General features: G+C 42.3%; 3 protein-coding genes across 3 annotated transcripts in view; 1 reads left to right on the top strand and 2 right to left on the bottom strand.

Annotated features, from left to right (window-relative positions):
- The window catches only part of LOC146578510 (hemicentin-2-like), an 871,231-nt gene that overhangs the window by 792,055 nt on the left and 62,176 nt on the right, over nucleotides 1–17,000 (top strand). The gene's annotated exons all lie outside the window — the stretch shown is intronic.
- The window catches only part of LOC146578513 (limbic system-associated membrane protein-like), a 75,247-nt gene that overhangs the window by 45,627 nt on the left and 12,620 nt on the right, over nucleotides 1–17,000 (bottom strand). The window contains exon 3 of the mRNA XM_085250140.1: nucleotides 1,280–1,612. Within this exon, the coding sequence (XP_085106266.1) occupies nucleotides 1,280–1,612 (333 nt within the window). The remainder of the gene's footprint in view (nucleotides 1–1,279; nucleotides 1,613–17,000) is intronic.
- Nucleotides 15,121–16,639, bottom strand: LOC146578514 (nuclear factor 7, brain-like). Its single transcript, XM_085268782.1, has one exon. It carries the CDS (start codon nucleotides 16,634–16,636, stop codon nucleotides 15,251–15,253), a length of 1,386 nt encoding a protein of 461 aa, XP_085124908.1. The 5' UTR covers nucleotides 16,637–16,639; the 3' UTR covers nucleotides 15,121–15,250.

The raw sequence follows: 17,000 nt of genomic DNA, 5'->3' as shown, positions 1-17,000 counted from the left end.
ATGTATTTTTGGTGTTGCTGCCCCTCTTCTCCATGTTTGTAGATATGAGTGTGTGTGTGTGTGTGTGTGTGTGTGTGTGTGTGTGTCTGAACTCTTGTTTACAGGCACCTTCAGGCCTGGTGGGTGTGGCCCTGCTAGGGGACTGGCCACACCCGAAGCCACACACCTGCTGCTGATCAGGGCTCGCCGGGGGAGCTACTTAGGAGAGTCTTGGAGCTCCCACAGATGTGGGATTACTGCGTGAGACTCCCAAGTCAGAGTGAGTGAGTGAGTGAGTGAGTGAGTGAGTGAGTGAGTGAGTGAGTGAGTGAGTGAGTGAGTGAGTGTCCCCGCGGGGTCAGTGTTTAACGGCTGCCTCTATTGTTTTCCTACAGGAGGAACATGGAGAGGAAGAACAGCACGCACAGGGTGTGCAGAGTCACGACAGCGGGGAGCACGAACACGGACGCCAATGGACACACACGGGAGCCTTGGGGAGCACGGGGATTAATTGTGCATCGATATTTACCACACTGTAAATAAACGCACTGTCTACACACAGAGCGCCGCGCCTGGGTCCTCCTTTCCCCACGGTCTGCCAGCCGGACCGTGACAAATATGGCTGTTATGTATTTGCTCTGGCAAAGATTAATTCATTAATTTATCAGCAGTTTATCACAGCTGGTCACAGAGATACTGATGATTTCAGCATGAGAGGTTCAAAGCCACACTGGGATCAGTCTCAGGAGTTTGGAAACTGCTTCCAGATCAGTAACTCAGCTCAGCTGGTCTCATTACAGCGAGAGGGCAGCCATGTTTTTAACACAGCTGCAGTAAAGATACTTTACAATAAGCACTGCCTGTGTTCAGATAAACTGCCAGCTTAGTTTGATTTGATCTAAACCTGACAGAGTGACAGCAGCCGTCCTCTCTCTGTAACAGCAACAACATGCAGCGAGTCTGCTCAGCTACACATGGATTAAACTCTGAGGTTAAACTATCAGGACATAATAGAAGTCAGTGAATTAATAAATAACAAACTAGCTCAGCTGGAGTCTCACATTGTCACAGATGAGGATGATAACACTGACTCCAGAGTGAGCAGGACACATCTGTGCTAAAGAAAACTGATGGAGGCCAACTGAGTGTGGGTGGATGCTGGACTACCAGCCACAAAGACAACAGCTGGAAACATCTGTCTACCTCTGACATCCACCAGCTCATCCATACAACAAACAAACATCAACAACCAGGAAGCAGCTTCACCTCTGATCACACACACTCAGCTCTACTCACTCACCTGGAGGAACAACCAGGTATACGAAGCTGATGTTCATCCATGACCTTGTTTCATTCATGAACACATGACACTCGTATGTTCCAGTGTCATTAATCGTCACATCCTTCAGAATCAAAGACACGTCTCCACCCTTCATCTGTCTGTCCTGCAGATCCACACGGTTCTTAAAAGATGGATGCTGGTGTGTTGAATCAGAGGGACCATGCTGGTACAAAAGCACATATTCTGGCTTCAGGTCAGATCTTGTCCAGTTTAAAACTGTAACTGTGTTGTTTGGAGCTCGACATGTCAGAGTGACGTTCTGTCCAGACTCAGCTGTGATGATCTTTGGGTCTGAAAGAGGAAACAACACAGAGCAGAGAGGTTAAAGGTCAAAGTACAATTATGATCAGAATGATTGACTTTAAATATTTTGTTTATTTCCTTTGACATTTGTGTTTTTAGTCATGTTGGATTTAATGAACCTCTGAACATCCAGCAGGTCACCAGTGACCCACTGAGGGGGAATTTTAGCCTCGTGCTAAACATGCAAAGTGTCAGAAACTACAGGGTGGCCTTTTGTTGTGGGCAGTCTGAGGTACACCTGTGCACTACTCATGATGTCAGATCAGCATCCTGATGTGGCACACCTGTGAGGTGGGACGAATTATCTCAATATGGCAGATGTGCCCACTACCACACATTTGGACTGATTTGTGACCACTGTTTGGGAGGGATGGTTATATTGTGTATCTGGAATGAATTTTAGGTCTCTACGTCCATCCCATGGGGAATGGGAGCAGTAACAAAGGTGTTGCGTTTATATTTTTGTTGAGTGTATATAGACATAGTATATTGTTACACACTTGTAAATGTCTCATTGGAGACTGGCACACACATTATTTTGCAACAACTAAATAATATAAAATATTTGAACCATCAGAACATTTTAACCAAATACAATATTGTAAATAAAAGATTACAGGGGCAGGGTGCCTTGTTTTTGTCGATAAAGCTTTTCATGTCCTTAAAAGTGCTATTTTTTCTCCTGCTTAAAAATTTGGTTAGTGACAGTCCCTGGATAAGCAGAGGAAGATGGATGGACTAAATTTGCTTAGTCCATCCATCTTCTATAGAGCTGAGGTGTCAGATTCTGTGTAATATTATGCCACAATCCTGTCAGGAATCAGGATAATTTTGTTGTGTTTTACGCTTTGGAGGGACAAAATAACGTTAGGTCTGCTGGATTAAAAATTATTTTGTGAGATCATGCTTATGTGAAACTAGTGGAGACGTTTCTACATAATACACACAGTTTGGACGCAGCTTTTCATTTTTACTTCTTTTTACTTTATTTTTACTTCTTTATTTTGTAGATTGTTACTGAAGGCACCAAAACTCTAAATGAACACATGTGTAATTTTGTAGTAAAGAAAAAAGAATGAAATAACTATAAATAAATATGTTTGGTTATGTTTATGTTATATTTTTTTAAATAGTCAACCTTTGCTTTGATCACTGCTTTGCACACTCTTGGCACTCTGTTGAGGAACTTCATGAGGTATTCAGCTGTGTTAAGGAAGAAACGCTTTTATAAGGTTTATGTTCAGCAGTCATTGATCAATGATTCCTCTTCCTGATTTGTTTGCTTGGTTTACATACCAAGCAAACATACTTTATATACATTAAAGTATATGTTCATATTTTACTCTTAATAGGAAAAGAACAAAATGTACTACTCGCTCTGTCTCTAGAAACAGGAAGTTCACCCTGTGACATTTACCGCGAGAGATTAACACACACACACACACACACACACACACACACACACACACACACGTATGCAAAATTAAAGGAAACTGCTATGCTTGTTTCACCCTGCTTACTATAAATAAAGACGAACTGCAGCTCGGTGTGAGTGAGTCTCTCTCTGAGCTCTCACCCGTGCAGCACGTTAACTGTCTCCAAGTGTCTCAGTGTTGTTTATTCACCTAACTGTTTGATAACTGTAAATCTCTAACAACCTGAAATATTATTGTTATTATTATCTTAAAGTAATATTATTATTGCTTCTAGGCTGGACTAATGTAGTTCATTATTATCAGGATGTCCTAAAAACTAACTCCAAAGGCTGAGTGAGTTCTGAACAACCAAAAAGCTCAATCAGACCAATGTTTTGCCACTAAGCAACATCCTCCAGCAGAACTCTATGTATCAGGTTGGTCCTGATGCACAAACATGTTTTAGATGGACTCAGCGGTTTAACATTAAGCTGTTATTATGAAAGAAAAAAAGTTTTGCTCTGACAGCTTTTCTGAGAGATCTAATAAGATCCCAAACACATTGACCTCTTTGTAGAACATTATTAAATAAGCATATTATTTAACCTTTTAAACATTTTAAACACTGGGTTGTGAATAGAAGATGGAAAAACAAAACAACTAAAACAAAGAGAAAAACTACGCAGCACACAAACTCTGGAAAGGGGACCTTTATGTCACCGAGCACATTATTATGTATGCATTAATAAATAACAGCTTAATAAAGATATTACACTCTTAATTTGTCGTTCTGTCACGGCTGGGGCGGCAGTCGTGTGGAGGGTGAGAAAGGAGGATCCAATAGCAGACAATGGCGGAGGTGCAAGTGGGTTTTATTTACAGTGCACAAAACCAAGGTGTGGGCAGAACCGAACATAAACCTAAACTGGGAAACCTAATGCAAAAATGGAGGACATGAAGCGAGGAGCAGAGAGACACGCAAAAACATGGAACAGTGCAGACTACACGGGAGGTTCACAGAGAAATACAGACGACGCCACGAGAAGCAGACACCAACTATAAATACACACACCAGGTAATCAGGAAATGGCACACAGGAGGGGACACAGCTGGAACTAATGGGCATAACGAGACAGGGGAGAGGTAAAACTGAACACACTGACATGAGACATGAACTTTCAGAATAAAACAGGAAACAGACACAGAACCAGACAGGACACTGAACTTGACAGGCAGACTCATGAGCAGACACAATAACACCATGGACAGACAGAGGGAACACAGAGAAGTGGGAGCAGGCAGGCAGAGAACAGAAACCTAACAAATGGCAAAATCACAACAGAATACACACTCGGAATGAACAAAAGCATAAGGAAACAAAACACTGAGTCCTCAGACTCAGGACCATGACAACTCTAAAGCAATAGGTAACCCAAGTTGTTTCAGTACCTTGCCATTCCGGGTTTCTAAACAGTTCCAATATCTTGGAATAAATGTCACTCAGGATTATTGTGGTTTATTTAAACACAATCTCTCTAAACTATATGATGAAACCAAAAATAACATAGACAAATGGATTAATCTACCAATTTCACCAGCAGGGAGGATAAACATTGTTAGAATGAATATTCTTCCCAAATTCTTATTTTTATTTCAGTGTATCCCTATTGTGATTAATAAAGCCTTTTTTAATAAATTAGACTCCTTAATATCCTATTTCATATGGAACAGAAAGAATCCAAGAATCAAGAAAAGCTACCTGCAGAGACCGACATGTCAGGGAGGGATGGGGTTACCATGCTTCCGTCTGTATTATTGGTCATGTAATGTTCGTTCCATGTCGTTTTGGTTGCGGACTAAGGGGGCCGACTGGACAACGATGGAGAATGAAAGCTGCTACCCCTCCTCATTAGAAGCTTTGATCTATTCAGCTCTCCCTATCCCTAAACATGACTTTAAAAATCCTGTAGTCTCTCATACAATTAAAATCTGGACACAGATAAGGAAACATTTCGGGTGGAAGGAAGCTTCCATACTAACTCCACTCATGAATAACGCATCATTCGCACCATCACTCTCAAACATTTAATTCTCCAATGGAACCACAAGGGGCTGCACTCAATAAAGGATTTATTCATCAACAAGGTTTTTCCCACATTCCGGCAACTGCAAGAAAAATTTGACTTGCACAGTAATGACTTTTTCAAATACTTACAGATCAGAAGCTTTGTAGGGAAGCTTTTTCCATCTTTTCCAGGTCGGCCCCCAGACTCTGCCTTAGATAACTTATTTCAGTTTGATCCACTCAAGAAAGGACTAATAACAAAAATTCACAACGCTTTGTCACAACTGGATGGAACTGTCACACTTGACTATCTGAAAGAGGCCTGGCAGCGTGACCTTGGTACGAGAATTACAGACAATCAATGGAAAAAAGCCCAGGAAAATGTACACTCTTCCTCTGTTTGCATTCGTCATGGACTCTTACAGTTTAAAGTGCTACATAGACTCCATTTATCAAAGTTGAAACTGTCAAAAATGTTCCCCAACGTAAACTCGTCCTGCAAAAGATGTAAACAGCAACCTGCTTCACTGGCGCATATGTTTTGGACTTGTCCCTGTATAACAACATATTGGAATAATGTCTTTCATATCTTGTCTAAAATTCTAAAAAAAACACTTAAGCCAGACCCAATCTGTGCTTTATTTGGAGTGAAGCCGGTTGTTGTAGACCTATCAGCCACCCAAAATAATGTGATACGTTTTGTGACGCTGCTGGCACGCCGTTTGATTCTATTAAACTGGAAACAAAAGGTGCTTCCTACCACATCAGCGTTAATACAAGATGTATTGAGACACTTGCAGCTGGAAAGAATTAAACTCCTACTAAAGGGGAGGTTGGAGGAATTCCATTCAACCTGGCAACCTTTTATAGATTTCTTCAATACTGTACAGATATAAATGGTCACTGAGCCTTATTGGTAGTTCGATAAATAGCATCCTCTGTCCAACGTTGTTTGTTGTTGCCTTTTTTGTTGTTGTTGTTTTGTTTTTACTTTGTTTTTTCCTATTGTATATATGCAATCATTTATATTTGAATCTTAGTAGCCTTTATGATAAAGAACACTGGAAAACCAAATAAAGAGATTTGAGAAAAAATAAATAAATAAATAAATAAATAAATAAATATTGAAATATCTTTTGAATTAGTTAAATGTCAGAATAAAGAGAGACAGAGCTATTTTTATCACTTTCATCATATTTAGGAGTACATATACACTAAGTTTGTTAATTAATAAGAAAACTCCAGACGATTCCATTCTGAGCTGAAGAAGCTTCTGATAGTTTAGTAGAGTCCATGTGAGTAAACTGGTGGCACAGCTGTGGATGCATATAAGGCAAAACACAGAGCCTGTTTCTGTGACATGGGAACATCAAGAGATGTCAACCAAAACACCAGGAAAAGAACTGTGGAGCTCCATAAGTGTGGCTCAAGTTTGAATACAATTTGGTGTCATTTACAATTAAGAAATACAGATAGTTTCTCTCTTTACTCTTAAAGTTAACAAATATTGTTATTGATAAATAATATATTTATCAATCTAAAAAAATAAACATTTAGTCTGATTTGATGTTACAATTAAAAAGTGTTTGTTTTTATCTGAAGAGTTTGTAAATATCTGGTTTCAACTGTATATTTGATGATTGTCAGCACAAAGAGGGAGAGAGAGGAACAGAACAGAGATGAACAAGAGCAGGTGAGACACACATGTTAGTCAAATGGTTGTTTACCAAAAGTATCACCGTATCACAGGTACTCATGTTTCTTTTTAGGTTTGCTATTTTTCAAATTCTGTATTTATTAAGTTATGCAGGCTTGTTTGCACAACAAGGCTAAATAATTATATAAAATTTTCCATCCATCTTCATCCACTTTATCCGAGGCCGGGTCGCGGGGGCAGCAGCCTAAGCAAAGAGGCCCAGACCTCCCTCTCCCCAGCCACCTCCTCCAGCTTATCCGGGGGAACACCAAGGCGTTCCCAGGCCAGCCGAGAGATATAATCTCTCCAGCGTGTCCTGGGTCTGCCCCGGGGCCTCCTCCCGGTGGGACATGCCTGGAACACCTCACCCAGGAGGCGCCCAGGGGGCATCCTTGTCAGATGCCCGAACCACCTCAGCTGGCTCCTTTCGATGTGGAGCAGCAGCTGCTCTACTCTGAGCCCCTCCCGGATGGCCGAACTTCTCACCCTATCTCTAAGGGAGAGGCCAGCCACCCTTCGGAGGAAGCTCATTTCTGCCGCTTGTATCCGCGATCTCGTTCTTTCGGTCACTACCCACAGCTCGTGGCCATAGGTGAGGGTAGGGACGTAGATCGACCGGTAAATTGAGAGCTTCGCTTTTACACTCAGCTCCCTCTTCACCACGACGGACCGGTGCAGCGTCCGCATTACTGCAGCTGCAGCCCCAATCCGTCTGTCGATCTCCGGCTCCCTTCTCCCATCACTCGCGAACAAGACCCCGAGATACTTGAACTCCTCCACTTGGGGCAGGAACTCATCCCTGACCCGGAGTGGGCACTCCACCCTTTTCCAGCTGAGAACCATGGCCACAGATTTGGAGGTGCTGATCCTCATTCCCGCTGCTTCACACTCAGCTGCGAACCGTTCCAGTGCGAGCTGGAGGCCCTCACCCGATGAAGCCAACAGAACCACATCATCCGCAAAACTCAGAGATGAGATTCTGAGGCCACCAAAGTGAAAGCCCTCCGCCACTTGGCTGCGCCTAGAAATCCTGTCCATAAAAATTATGAACAGAACCGGAGAAAAAGGGCAGCTAGTCGAACCTCGGATAAAAAATTTTCTGAATCTAAATATTGTACTTTGGTAGAATTAAAAAATAAGTGTAGTGCAGGTCTATGATGATTTTTAGTGCTACTATCATCTAGTTCTGATTGTGGTTCTGTCTTGGTTAAGTCCTCAGTAGTCCTGGTTTTGAACTGTTGTAGTCCTGTTTTAATTCTGGATCAGTTCTGGGTCTGGTTGAATTGAGGTTTAGTCCTCGTGTCTTGATGCAGCCCCGACCTTGTTCTGCCTTGCTGCTTAATTAAAAAACTAGTTTAAGGTGTCCTGCACATGTGATATATATTTTTCCCGATATGAAGTCATTCTTTTTTGAACAAAACTCAAAACAGAGCCAATTAATCATTCAGTCATTTCTAACCCCCCCCCCCCCCAAAAAAAAACAAAAACAAACAAAAAACAAACAAAAAAAACAAAACCCACATGCATACTACCCTTTAGGGCTAAGCCCCGGGTGTTTCAAATGTCTGGCTCCGCCTCTTGTCTATGCTAAACCAGAATTTTAAACTGCTTTTCCAATTCGCCTCTCAAAATTTCTGATTCACAGTTAAGAGTGTGGCATGTGCACATGACATGTTTTCACCATTTGTAAGCCAGAAGAGTGACTGCTCGTGAAGCCTGGTTGTTGCACAATACTAATACTCTTACTGCCACTACTTTTTGTTCTACTAGTACAGCTACTGCTACTGCACAAGCACCTCAGAGGGACATATGCAACAAGGCTTGGAGGTCAGACACCTATAGGGCCTGCAGGGTGGGGATCCAGGTGCCACATGGTGTTGCAGCTGATAAAGCCATAAACTATGCCCATTTTGTTGAAGTGATCACCAGTTTGCTGGGTTTTTTAGAGACACAGAGTGAGAGCGATCATGTTCTACATTACTGTTTTTTAATGGATTTTCAGAGCTGTTGATTTATGAAGCAGTCTTCATGGAAACATGTCAAGTCTGTTTTTGGGATTGAGTGTTAAATTGTATCAGTTTTAATAAAGCCTGCATTTTCCTGCAATGATACTGGAGAGCAAAGAAAAGTTAGACGATGTTTATCCAGCTCTTCCAAAATGTACCTCACAAACATCTGCTGGATCCTGAATTCAACATTCTAGGGCCTATGAACAGGTTAACACTGAATGTTCTACGAATACTGGCCCAAAGGTAAAAGGTGAGAATTCCTCCGGTAAAATCTTTTCTTTTTCTTTTTAAATTGTAAGAGCCTTCAGGCACTATGGCAACAGGAATGCAAATATTAAAATGTGACAAAGAAAAGCTTGAAAATAACATTTTCACCCACAAGCACAAAACCAAGAGCCCTAACATGTGATTAGTTTTGACTTGCTGCTATAACTAAAACATGGTGCAGCTGTTGTGTTGTTTAAGAATGGAGAACGCATTTTTTCAGCGTGGGAGGGTCAGGCCTCACATTTCAGAACAGCTTCTAATGGAGCCTCACTGCGTCTAGAGACTGGAGATCAGGTGTTTTTATGTCTCTGGGTTAGTTTTAAAATATATGACAATCATTTTCACCATTCCACCTTCAGTGGTCATCTTCTTTTTACCATGTAAAAAGGGAAACGCTTGTCTCTGTCCACAGTCAAAGATAAAGAGCAGCTGTACCTGGGCCTCCTTGTTCTGATGGTTGTTTGTCCATAACGGACGTCTTCAGTTCTCACTGCTGAGTAGATCACAGCTGAATCAGTCTCTGTACAATAAACACATTAAAATTACTGCAACAGTGCTGTGATATTATTACACTACAGCGATGGAGACATTTCATTCTGTTCTTTTAAGCTTATTAAAAGCATTAAATGGTGTCTTTATATAAATAGCAGCAACTTTTCACAGTTTTTATTTTTTAATCTTAACACCTCTGCAAAACAGTGAGAACAAAGAAATCAGGATGTTTCTGAGAAAAAGAAGAAGGGCGGCCACAGAGCTGCAGACTGATGCACTTTTACCACAGAGCATGAAGGAAACATGCATGACCAGTGTTATCAGCCAAACCCAAACACACTGCAGCAAGAAGCTCCATCAGTGTCACACTAACTCGAGTCAAAAAGAAGCAGCACAAGTTTAAAAGAATAAAAAGTCACTGATGGATATAAAGGACATTTTATCTGTTCAGTCTCTTCATATGTCTCATGTTCACATGTTCCATATCTTAACTGTGTGTAGCAACAACAGATAACACACATGTGTGGGCCTCATCTGAGCTCTGACACATGTAGCTCAGTGACAGCACTGTCTCTCTCTGCCTCTCTGTCTACATGGCTGTGAACAAAAATATAAATGTGGTGGATCATAAATTTGATTAGTTTTGAAGTTGTACATCTCTGTTCCTTACATTTCATGTCATGCCCTTATTAATGTTTTATTTGTTGCTTTGACTGTTTTCGAATAGAATATGCAGTGGGAATATAGAGGGAGATAAGTAGTGAAAGTTTTGCCTGGGTTGATTGTGCGTCGATCCATTGTTAATGCCTCAGGGCTCCAGTAGGTGGGTTCGCGCGCTTCCTCCTTCACTCAATAGGGCTTTGGAGCGTGATGTCACGGGGGTGGGCGTGGAAAGGATTTTGGCCCGATCCGCCATTTTGGGGGTCTAAGTAAGGAGCCAAAGCATAGCCATGGTTCGTACTTGCTGTGTTGTCGGCTGCAATGTTCGATCTTACGACCGGCACGGGAATAAGTTTGGATTGTCTTTTTATGCTTTCCCAACCTGGAAGCAACATGAAGGAGCTCATGTATCGGATATTACCAAACGAAGGCGTCTAGCCTGGATAGCAGCCGTGAGACGAGCTGATATCAAGTTCTGTTACGTCTCCAGATATCAGCTGGTGTGCTCAAGACATTTTCATTCCGGTAAGTTCTAAATATGTTCACATCACACTTTATAGCTGAATAATATCATCGTTGGTGGTCTCAGAAGTTATAGAAATTGCGATCAAACATAGAATGGAGTGACTTGATTGGTTGATGTAAAGACAATAAATGAAATGAGACAGGAAGGACACAAATTGGCGTTAATAATTTACCCGATTATCAATGTGTTAACTTGCATGTACTTTACAATTACGGGCATATAATATGATAACGATATTTTAGCAGTTCAATGATAGAGGTATAACATTAATTATGGTGGGGGGTGGAAAATGGCTATTTCACTCGATGCACTCCAGCTGACTTACTTTGACGACGTACTCAGAGTTTGGCGGCTTGAAAATAGCCAAATCTTGCACCCAGCCATTTGTAAATTGGATGTGCGCCTCCAGTGACTTGTAATTACGAAACTGGTTCGCTGTCTAAGCGCTTACTCCACAAACAAGATACGTGAAGATATCGGGGTAGGACAGTGGCGGTAAGTCGTCTGGGTCTTTACTCCACTGCCGTATTTCAAATGGGTCCAGATTTGCGATGCACTCTATTTTTTTTCAAGTACCGCTGCTTCGCCTCTGGACGCAATCGGTCTCTATACCGTCCGTTTTCTTTTGAGCTGCTTTTAAGCATGTTTCTTGTCGTCGTTGTTCCAACACAGTGTGTTTGTTTTGATTCGTAGACCCCGAAAATGGAGCTGCGCTCCCACAATGCATTGCGGCGTGACGTCAACTCCAAAGCCCTATACAGACGAGTGAGCGTGAGAGCTGCGAGTCTGTGGTGGCCAGTGCGATCCTCTATGCTGTTGCATGCTGGGGGAGCAGGCTGAGGGTCGCAGATGCCAACAGACTTAATAAACTGATCCGTAAGGCCAGCAATGTTGTGGGGATGGAGCTGGACTCCCTCAAGGTGGTGTCGGAGAGGCGGATGCTGTCCAAGATAAAGACAATGTTGGATAACACCTCCCACCCACTCCATGACATGTTGGTCAGTCACAGGAGCTCGTTCAGTGAGAGACTGAGATTACCGAAAAGCACCACTGAACGACACAGGAAATCATTCCTGCCTGTGGCCATCTCCCTGTACAACGCATCCACTTAACACACTGTTTACTGCTACAACTACACATGTTTCTTTTCCAAATATTTATTTATAAGTGACTTATGTATGTATGTATATATATGTATATATTGTACTATTCTTAGTTAGCGTATTGTCTGTCTTGTCTTAATGTTGGTTTAAAATGGAGCACTGTAACAAAAAATAATTTCCCCCAGGGATCAATAAAGTATTCTGATTCTGATTCTGTGCCGCTCTTTCACCTCTCCTCACTATTTCCCCTGTTTAAGGGCACAACATAAACACTGAGGCTTCAAAATGCAGCATCTACAACACTGTCACTCTGCCTCCACCATGGAGACCGTCTCCATGGTGATGAGTACAACTGGCAGCTGAAACTGTTGTGAACTTCTCCATGAGTCATATTTCCTGTTTCAGAGCTGCTGATTGGCTCTTTGGGCCCTTTACCTTCAGGAGTTCATGGACGAAGCACTGAAGCCGTTTATCACGTAAAAAATATTTTTAGTTTATAATAATTTGATAAATAATAAAATATTAATAAAAACTGGAGGTTTTTTTAGAACTTAGATTTTAAGCTATTTATGCCTTTTTTGCTGCTCTTTTTTAAACTTATTCCCTTTAAACTGTATTTATTCTTTTTAAAATATATTGGTTATTGCACTGTAGAGGCTGCTGAGGAACAGTATTTCGTTTCAGGCTGTGTAACACGAAATGACAATAACCAATAAAGTCTTGAGAGCTGCTGGCACAGTTTGGAGGTGTTCTGCCCCCTGCTGGACACACAGAGCTACAACATGAGGATCAGAGGAGGCTGGTGCTGCTTCACCTTTAGACACAAGAAGGAGGTCAAAAAATGTAGAGACAGAGATTGTTTTTAAACCTGTAAAGGGGGAAATCCTGACGAACCAATCCACAGCCAGAAAAGAAGTCTAACTCTGTGCTGCTCCAATCAGGAATCAGCTCTGTTACTGTGTGAGTGTGTAAAGTCACAGAGTAGCTGGTTTCAAATGTATCTATAAAGTTTATTGACATTTTATTTAGGCTTCAAAAAACAGTCCAAGTTTATTTCTTTGGACTTTGTTCACTTAGCGCCACCTGGAGGACAGTCAGCTCCCTGCAGCAGCTCTGGAGGACTGTTAACTGATGAAGAGCTCGGACTGCACAGCCTGCTTCATCACCGACTTCTTTAAATAAACATGACCACGATCAGTCGCAGCACCTCAGACAAACACTTGTTACACAGCAGCCACCTTCACACCGACTGAGCTCCATCACAGCTTCAGAGCTCAGCTTACTAAAGTCAAAGTTTATTTCCTCTCAGGTTTCTTACTTTCAGTAAAGTTTCACTGTTAGAGCCCTGACCAGCATCCTGCAGCATCTGGAGCAGCTGTGTGGTGCTGTCATGGCAATAAGGATCCAAATCTGTGGGATGTTTCCAGCAGGGGTTATAACCTGCAGCCAGCAAGGTGTGCCTAATAAAGTGGCCGTGTTTATGTCCCAGTGCAGCAGCATCAGAAAACGGTGGTTTACATCTCTGTTACAGGAAACCTGAAGAGTTAAAACACCAGAGAAGAAAATCTAAACGTTACACAAAGAACATAAAAGAAGTAAACTTCATAAAAACGTCACAAATGATGCTTTAAATGAAAAATAAATCCCTGTAAATAATTCAACAGCTCACATGTTAGAACCACCTTAACTAAACTCTGTAGCCGCTCACTGTGGTTTGTCCCAGCAGCTCTTAGGAAACAAACTGCTAACTTCAGTGTCAGCACACACTGTTAGTAAACTATGCAACACTGAATTCAGGTTTCAGTTGTGTTAAGTTGTGAAGTTGTGATGAAAGTCTTCTTACTGACACAGGTAGGATGGTCAGGCGTCCTCTGTTCCTTCACCGTTCATGAACTGTCACTTATAAAATGCTGCCAAACATCAACTACACTCAATAACTAAACGTGTGCAGGTTAAAGTGATGGACGCCCAGATCTGCACTCCAAATACAAACAGACTAAAGGTGTTTCCTCCAGAAACAAAGACAATATTTACAAAGGTCTCACAGGTAAATTGTGAGCGATCACAGCAGCATCTCATCCTGACTAACAGCTTTTAGATGCAGGGAGAGCGTCGTGGTTCAGAGGTGGTTCAGCAGATGATGAAGGCCTTTCTGTTGCAGTGTGTAGTGCTGTGGAGGCCATGATGGTCGACTGGGTCTGCTTCTACTGAACTCACAAACACTTCTGAGGTATTTACACCTGAAGCCTCATTGAATGTGAGTCAGAAACAAACGGCTCAGCTGTGATTAATGGATGTTTCCCTGCATTTCTATTTTCACACAGTTTATTTCTTACAGCAGGAAAACTGAACAGAATGTATGTAAGAGGTCAGAGTGAGGATGACGTCACTTAATACAGGAAATACATGTTTGTCTGTTTTGATGATGAAGGACTTCTTCAGCTCTGTAAACAGCTACACTTGAGAGGACAGAGGTGATTTCATGGATCAATAACAATGTGTTTATCAGCTTTCATCATCGCAGTGCAGACATGACGTCAGATCTATCAGAGTGAAGGCCGTCTCTCTGATGACGTCACAGAGCAGAGTCCTTCTGTCCAATAAAGGATCTCAGATCAGCTGCTGCCATCTTGTGGCCACAGTTGGTTACTGTCTCTGAAAGTTGTCTCATGTTTCCTGTTGTCCTGTTAACAAAGGCTGGAGCTCATCATGCTGAGAGGGCAGCAGCATTTTGTGGCTCTTCACACATGTTCATTATATTCTGATGATCCTGGATGGAGACAAACTACAGATAAGTGTGTTCAGCCCAACTAGTTTATCTCATTACAGCAGTTTGATGTTTCCCTTTGAATCCCCCTGAAGATCCTGACAGTGAAGCACGTACATAATACTCCAGCCTTTCAACTCTGAGCTTATTTAGTTCTATTAATACACTGAAATCTCATTTGTGTCATGAAGAAAGTCTTTAATCAAACAGAATTCAAAGATCAGAAACATTTCATATATGGAGTTAAACATGAATCATTGTTTCAACAACATATTTATTGTTGTCATAAACAGACAAGAAGACAACAACAAACTGCTCCTCCCATTCAACACATGTCAGTCCATATCCCAGCAAACTAAATCATCTCCATTTACACATCAAATAGAAACATGAATCACTTGTAATGATTAGGAACTTGATAGAATTTCAAATCTAGTTTGGGGAGTCATTCAGTGAGAAACAGTGAAATGATTTTCCATGTGAAAAGGTGGACAGCAGAAACAGAAAGAAAGAGTGAAACTAAAAGAGAAACAAAGAGCTTTGGAACAACGAGGCAGCAGGAGGACAGCTGCAGTTTAACAGCTTCAACTCACTGACAGGAAACAACATTAGAAACATCATCATCCTCAACTCATCTGCTGCACTGACACTGACACCTGCAACGGACACACCTTCAGTTTATCATTAGTGTTAATGTATGGAAACATCCTGTGAGTGAAAGTGTGTGTGAAGGTGTGTATGTGTGTGTTAGTATCAGGATCAGAGAACGACAGCTTTCCTCTGTTCCAGTCCAGATTCACTCTGATCCTCTGGAGCTTCTTCTGTACTGAGAGATCAGTGAGAGGAGCTGATGGTGAGAGTGCTGAGTATTTACCTTCATAGAAAAATATTCTCCATAATCCAGACAGGTTGTTTCCCTTCCTCTGCACAGACTCTGCTAACACACCCAGTCTCCACCGTGTACTGTCTCCAACATCAACATCCCAGCTGTGAGTCCCTGAGTTAAAGCCCTCAGAGCCCAGGACAGAGAAGTAAAAATCAATCCTCTCTGGATTATCAGGAAGCTGCTTCTCTCCTCCTCGTCTCACACTGGTCAGATCTTCAGACAGGATGAGGTTTGGATGAGCAGTGTTTGGGTCCAGAATGAGAGGAGTGTAGGAGACCATGTCCTTCATGTTGTTCCAGATGTTGAAGGTTAGGTTGCCCAGGTGTTTGGCCTGGTCTATCAGAGCTCCTGAGGGCAGCTGTGGATCATCCAGCAGGGGGCAGCGCTGGACTCTTTCCACTGCAGCCTTGTAGTTGTGCAGGAATGAGACGTCTTCAGCTCTCAGCTCCTCCTCTGTGGCTCTGACTGTGTCTGAAAGAGCTGCTATCTCTCTGCTCAGAGCCTCCATCTTCTCCTTCATCATCCCACTCTTCTGCTCCTCTTCCTCCCTCAGTGCAGCCAGCCTGGCCTCCTCTTCCTCTGCTAGAAACTGCTGAAGCTTCTTAAACTGCTCCTTAATCTGCCTCTCTGTGTGTCGGGCCTGGACCTTAATGTGTTCTGCTGTTTGATCAAACTTCACTTGAACTTCTTCACAAACCTTTAACTTCTTCTTTAAGGGCTCCAGAGTTTCCTGAAGTTCCTTCTTGTGTTGTTGTGCAGCTTCATCGATGGGTCTGAATCTGTGATTGGTGTGTTTTTCTGAGTCTCTGCAGACGACACACACTGGCTGCTGATGGTCCAGACAGAAGAGTTTGAGTTTCTCAGAGTGCAGACTGCAGAGAGCCTCTGAAGCTCTCTGATCTCTCTCCTGTAAGAACGACTCACACAGGTTATTTAAAGCTCGGTTTAAAGGTGGTTCATTCACTGATATTTCCTTACAAACTGGACACTCGTGTGTTGGTCTCTCTCTCCACCATCTCTTCAGACAGTCTTTACAGAAGCTGTGGCTACATGACAGAATAACAGGATCTCTGAAGACCTCCTGACAGACCGGACAGCAGAGATCCTCCTCTGATCTAGAAGCCATTGAGTCTGTGAGTGAAGCTGAAAACAGCAGACAGGAAGTACAGTCAGTCCTGGCTCCCCTCCCTCCTCTACCACCTTCACTGAAACTTCCTTTGAGTCGTGTTTTTGCTCAAACTCACATTCAGTGTGTGGAGCGTCAGCAGCTTGAAGCAGCAGTGTTGGAGTTTTCCACTTTTCTCTCCTGTAGCTGGACTCACTCAGAGGAAGCTGCTAGTTTGGTCTGAGCTCAGTCTGATCGTCTGTGCGTCTCTCTTTACTGAGGACGAAGAACTTCCTGTTTCCTGGTTTGTCACATTTGAGTGACGTGAGGGGAGGAGAAAATGTTGCTGTTTGACTTTTAACTAAGGTGTGTTTCAATCCTGCCT

Source organism: Mchenga conophoros, linkage group LG3 (genome assembly GCF_057382185.1).
Source record: "Mchenga conophoros isolate Kocher_MC1m ecotype Shallow Benthic linkage group LG3, M_conophoros_male_GT1.1, whole genome shotgun sequence".
NCBI classification, from domain to species: domain Eukaryota; kingdom Metazoa; phylum Chordata; class Actinopteri; order Cichliformes; family Cichlidae; genus Mchenga; species Mchenga conophoros.
The sequence above is the reverse complement of the archived record's forward strand: the minus strand, read 5'-3'. Positions and strand labels throughout refer to the sequence as shown.